We start from the raw sequence: 6,000 nt of genomic DNA, 5'->3' as shown, positions 1-6,000 counted from the left end.
TGCGTTATGGTAGATAGGTCTGTTGGGGTAGTGGGTTTTGTAAGGGGGGCGAGCGCCGCCGTATAATTTGGTGGTGTTTAGTAGTGTTTGTTTGGTTTGATCCACCGTTTTCTGCCGTGGGGTTTGGCTGACGGTGGTGCTCGTCGCTATTTTAGGTATGGCTCGTCGAAGAACTGAGGGTGTGAGGGCTCCGGTGGCCCCGGCGGGGGGTGTCCCCGATCTTTTTTCTTGGGTCACTAGTGACGTGTGGGGGACGCCGTCACGGATGACGGAGGCGGACCTTCAGCGGCTCCGTGATCAAGGAGCTGTTTGTGGGGGTGGCGACGCCGAACGCCATTATGAGCTCTCCCTCCCTGAGGTTGACGAGAGGGTCCGCTATACTAATCTTGACTCCCCGACTGTGCCGGATTAGATGTGGGTGTACGAGGCGATGTTTACCCGGCTTGGCGTTCGGCTTCCCTTTTCCCCTTTTGTTCAGCAGTTATTGAGCCGGTGCTCCGTGGCGCCGTCCCAGCTGCATCCGAATAGTTGGGCGGCGATACGGTCTTTCGAGCTTGTTTGTGACTATTTGGAGCTTCCTGCCTCGGTAAACATCTTCCTTTTTCTCTTCTTGTATACCCTTCCGACCAAGGAGGGGAAGCATAAGAAGGGATATGTGTCTTTTAGAGCTCAGCCGCATCGTCGAGTCTTCGGGTTGTATGAAGACTCTTTTCATGGTTTTAAGAGCGGGTATTTTAAGGTTCGTCCCGTAAGGGGACATCATCCTTTTTAGCTGACGTTGGAGGGTGAGCGTCGGTTCCCTACTTATTGGAACTTTAAGGCGGGGCCGTCCGTGTTTACTCAGGTTTTGAAGGAGTTCTTGTCCTCGGAGGAGTGGGATATCGCTCTTGTTCTGTGGCAGTTATTTGGAGAGCGTCCTCTTAATCCTCGGGATGTGATGGGTGATCCGGTTGCTTGTCGGTCGTACGTTGGTGTGTGTCTGTTCTTTCTTTGGTTTTTATGTTTGTTTTCCCGTTTTTATAACTTGAGGTTTTTTGTTTCCTTTCAGTTGAGATGGCTGGTGGTTTGACTTCCTTGGCACGGTTAAAGGCGGCGATGGCCCAGGAGGAGGGGTCGTCGTCTCCGGCTACTCCTGTTTTTAACCCCGCCGTGGGGTCGCGGGCTGTTTCTCAAGAGGTGGTTTCTTCGGGCGTGCGGGCTGATGCTCAGGTTTCCCCTGGCCCCGCGAATTCTCCTGAAGTCGTCGTGGTGACGGCTGCCGAGGCTTCTCGGAAGAGAAAAAGGCCCGAGGAGCCGAGCAGCGAGACTTTTGAGGAAGAGCGTCTTGTGCCTAGTGTGATGGACCGACGCTTCGATGCTCCGTGGTTCATTGATCAACACTTGATGCCTGGTACGGAGCCATTTTTGATGGCTGCGATGTTTCATTCCAGGCCAAGTCGGTGTATCGTGCCCTCCTCCGGTCTGCCGTCGTCGTTCGGAAGGCTGAGCCCGTGATGGCACAGGTTGGTTTGCTGGATAAGAAGCTTCGCCATTCTCAGGCTGAGGTGGCTAAGTTGAAGGAGGAGCTTGAGGCTGCCGAGGCTGTGAAGGAGAAGGCATTGAAGTCTTCAGAGGAAGCTGGGGCGGAGATTCTCCGGCTTTCCGAGGTTGAGACTTTGCTTCTTTCCCAATTGGCAGAGGAGCGGCAGCGGGCTTCAGATGTAGGTTCTCAAGCTGCCGTGCTTCTCGCTGAGTCGGAGGCTCTGAAGGCCGAGGTTGCTGCCTTGAAGAGGGAGAAGACGGAGTTGTTGGGTGATGCAAAGGATGCGATTGCGGCTACCGAGGAGACGATGAAGGCTCAGGCTTTAGTGCTGGCTCCGGGGGTGGATGTGTCCGTGATGGGAGCCTTCAAGACTGTTCGTGATGGCCAGATTGTTGACCTTGAGTAGCTTTTTTATCTTTGTAATTTTTGTTTTGAACTGTTTGTTTTTGAATATTTTGGATGGCCAAGGGCCGTGACATTGGGAACCGTTTAATGGTATTTTCGGCCGTTCGGGCCTTTGTATGTTCCGTATTATGGTGTTTTCGGCCGTTCGGGCCTTTGTATGTTCCGTATTATGGTGTTTTCGGCCGTTCGGGCCTTTTTATATGTTTTGCTTTGAGCTATTCCGTTTGTTTTTTCGGACCGTCGTTTGGTCGGGTTTTGTGGATATCCACGTGTTTGGCCTGGGGGGTGATCAGTCCCTATGGCCGTGTCTTTGTTCTGTATTTGGGACGCTTAGAAAGATGGAAGTAGCTGTTTAACGAAATATTTATTTAAGGTTGGGCCTCGTTAAAACCCTCCGTTTTTGGGGGGAAAGAGTACCCGGGATAGATACTTAAGCGAAAATTGAAATTCAGGATTTGTAAAATACAAATAAAAAGGGGTGACCTAGTTAGGTCGGCCTAAGTGTAGTATCGCCGTAAGTTGGTGGCGTTCCAGGTCCTTGGGACTTCGTCGCCGTTAAGTCGCTCGAGTTTATATGCTCCCTTTCTGATTACCGCCTTGATTCTGTATGGTCCTTCCCAGTTGGGGGTGAGTTTTCCTTCTCCTGGGGTCGGGGGGCCGATGTCGTTTCGTCGTAGGACGAGGTCGTTGGTCGCGAATTCTCGTCGGACGACGCCATAGTTGTATCTTAAGCTGATTCTCTGTTTTAGGGCTAGCTCTTTGATATGAGCTATGCTTCTTTCCTCGTCAATGAGGTCTCGTTCTGCTTCCTCGTCGTTACTGCCGACCGTTTTTCTGGGGCTTGGGTCTCCGATTTCCACCGGAATGATTGCCTCCACGCCGTATGTTAATCGGAAGGGTGTTTCTCCCGTGGTCGTTTGCGGTGTGGTTCGGTATGACCATAGGACTGATCCGAGTTCGTCGGCCCATAGTCCTTTGGCTTCGTCGAGCCGCTTCTTGAGTCCCTTGACGATTATTTTGTTTGCGGATTCCACCTGTCCGTTTGTTTGGGGGTGTTCTACTGAGCTGAAACGGTGAGATACGCGTAGTCCTTCTAAGAATTCTCTGAATTTTTTGTCCGCAAATTGGGTTCCGTTGTCCGAGATAACGATCTCGGGGATACCGAATCGGGTGATGATCTGTCGCTAGAGGAATTTTCGGCATTGGGCTGCCGTTATGGAGGCTAAGGGTTCAGCTTCGATCCATTTGGTGCAGTAATCTATGGCAACGATGAGATACCGGAGTTGGCCAGGTGCCGTAGGGAAGGGTCCGACGAGGTCGATCCCCCAGGTGCCGAATGGCCGTTCTGCCGAGATGATGCTGAGTTTGTGAGGGGCGGCTTGGTGAATATTGGCGTGCCTTTGGCATTTGTCGCAGCTTTTGACTATTTGAATGGAATTCCGGATAACCGTGGGCCAGAAGTAGCCTGCCCAGATGACTTTTTGGGCTAATGTTTTGCCTCCGACATGGTGGCTGCAGCAACCTTCGTGGATTTCGCGGAGTATGTACTCCGTGTTCTCGGGTTCCACGCATTTGAGCAGGGGTTGCGAGAATCCGCGTTTGTATAGCTGTCCTGCGACAATGGTATAGTTGGCGGCTTCCCTTTTTATTCGTTTTCCCTCTTTGGGGTCTGGTGGCAGTGTTCCGTCGAGGAGGTATTGTAGGATAGGGTGGGTCCAAGATCCCTGGTTCGAGAATGTCAGATGAGCGTTGGTCGTTGTTGACACGGAGGGTGACTTAACGACTTCCTGGATTAGCAATTTGTTACCGTGTCCGGGTTTGGTACTGGCTAGTTTGGAAAGTAGGTCTACTATGGCGTTTCGTTCTCTAGGGACATGTTGTATGGTAACTCGCTCGAATCCTTCTTTTAGTTTGTTTACCTTGGCGAGGTACTGTTGGAGTAGGGGGTCTCGTGTCTGGTAGTCTCCGTTGATTTGGGAGCTGACTACCTGTGAGTCGGTGTTTACCTCTAGGACCTTTGCTCCGACCTCCCGAGCTAGGGCTAGGCCTGCCAGGAGGGCCTCGTATTCTGCCTGGTTGTTTGAGACTGGGAATTCGTATCGTACTGATTGTTCGATTACGACTCCGTTCTGACTTTCGAGAATGACTCCGGCACCTCCAGAGGTGACGTTCGATGAGCCGTCAACATGTAGTTTCCACGATTCGGGGGTGGAGTTTCCTGGGGTCATCTCGGCGATAAAGTCGGCCATGGCCTGTGCTTTGATCGCGTACCGGGGTTCGAACTTGATTTGGAATTAAGATAGTTCGATGGACCACGCTAACATTCTTCCCGCAAGGTCTGGTTTTTGTAGTACTTGTTTGACCACCTGGTCGGTTCGGACCGTCAAGGGGTGGGCCTGGAAGTATTGTCGCAGGCGCCGGGAGGGCGTGAGGAGTGTAAAAGCTAATTTTTCTAGTCGTGAGTAGCGAGTTTCTGCTTCTTGCAGGACTTTGCTTATGAAGTTGATAGGTTCTTGTTCCTTTTTCATGTTTTCATGGATGAGTGCTGCTGCGAGTGCCTCTTCCGTAATGGAGAGGTACAGGTAGAGTGTTTTTCCTATTTGGGGTTTGGCGAGGATTGGTGGTTCCGCTAGGACTTTCTTGAAATGCTGGAACGCTTCTTCGCACTTCGTCTCCCATTTAAAAGGGGCTCCTTTTTTCATTAGTTTGAAGAAAGGGATCGCTTTTTGAGCCGATGCCCCGAGAAAGCGTGATAACGCCGTCAATCGGCCGGTGAGCTTTTGGATGTCCTTGAGGTTTTTTGGGCTCGTCATTTCGAGGATGGCGCGACATTTCTCCGGGTTTGCTTCAACTCTGCGTTGCGTGATCATAAAGCCGAGGAACTTTCCTACCTCCATCCCGAAAGCACATTTTGCCGGGTTGAGTCGCATTTGGTGCTTTCGTAGGGTGTTCATTATGACCTTGAGGTCGTCGGTGAGTTGTTCGTCGGATTCGGTCTTAGCGAGCATGTCGTCTATGTAGACTTTTAGTTTGCTTCCGGACAGGTTTTGAAATATCTTGTTGATGAGTCTTTGATAGGTGGCTCCAGCGTTTTTCAGGCCGAAGGGCATCACTATGTAGTAGTATGTCCCGTCTGGGGTGATGAACGCTGTCTTTTCTTCGTCTGGTCGGTGCATCGGAATCTGGTTGTAGCCAGAATATGCGTCCATGAAGCTGAGGTATCGATGGCCGGATGCGGCATCTACTAATCCGTCAATGTTTGGTAGGGGAAAGGCGTCCTTTGGGCAGGCTTTGTTGAGGTCGGTTTAGTCGACACACATTCGCCATTTCCTGTTAGATTTTTTCACTAGCACGAAGTTTGCTAGCCAGGTCGTGTAAGGGAGTTCCCTGATGAAGTTGGCTTCGAGTAGGGCTTTGACTTGCTTCTTGACCTCGGCGGCTCGGTCTGGTGACATTTTTTGCCTCCTTTGTGCCACTAGTTTAGCTTTGGGGTCGACGGCTAGCCGGTGGGACATTAGGTCGGGGTTTATTCCCGGCATGTCGGCTGGTGTAAATGCGAACAAATCTCTATTTTGTTTCAAGAGTTGGGAGAGTTCTTCTTTGAGATCATATGGGAGGTTCCTATTAATGAAGGTGTATTCCTCTTTGCTTGGCCCTATTTGTAGTTTTTCCATGTCTCCTTCTGGCTCTGGCCTGGGTTGGCCGTCTTGCCGAGCATCCAGGTCGGCTAGGAATACCCCGGCCGCGTCTCGGGATTTCTTCCTTAGGGCTAGGCTGGTGTTGTCACATTCGGCTGCGACTTCTCGGTCCCCGTGGATGGTACCGATGGAGCCGTCGTCGGTTCTAAACTTCATGAGGAGGTATTTGGTAAAGATGACTGCGGAGAAGTCGTTGATTGTTTTTTTTTCCAAGAATCACGTTATAGGCTGTGGAGTCTTTTAGGACTACGAATTCGGATAAGATTGTCTTCTTTTGGTTGCTTGTTCCTATGGTGATGGGAAGGGTGATCGAGCCATCTGGTTTGAGAAAGTTGTCTCCGAGTCCCGTGACACCGTTGTGGTGTGTTTGGAGGT

The 6,000-nt window shown here is 51.2% G+C and overlaps 1 protein-coding gene across 1 annotated transcript; it reads right to left on the bottom strand.

Annotated features, from left to right (window-relative positions):
* Nucleotides 1-3,111: 3,111 nt before the first annotated feature.
* On the bottom strand, nucleotides 3,112-4,176 carry LOC107607557 (uncharacterized). The gene has a single exon (XM_016309497.1). It carries the CDS (start codon nucleotides 4,174-4,176, stop codon nucleotides 3,112-3,114), a length of 1,065 nt encoding a protein of 354 aa, XP_016164983.1.
* Between the last annotated feature and the right edge of the window lie 1,824 nt (nucleotides 4,177-6,000).

This window comes from Arachis ipaensis, chromosome B7 (assembly GCF_059453495.1).
Source record: "Arachis ipaensis isolate K30076 ecotype BB chromosome B7, ASM5945349v1, whole genome shotgun sequence".
In the NCBI taxonomy this organism is placed as follows: Eukaryota; Viridiplantae; Streptophyta; class Magnoliopsida; order Fabales; family Fabaceae; genus Arachis; species Arachis ipaensis.
The sequence above is the reverse complement of the archived record's forward strand: the minus strand, read 5'-3'. Positions and strand labels throughout refer to the sequence as shown.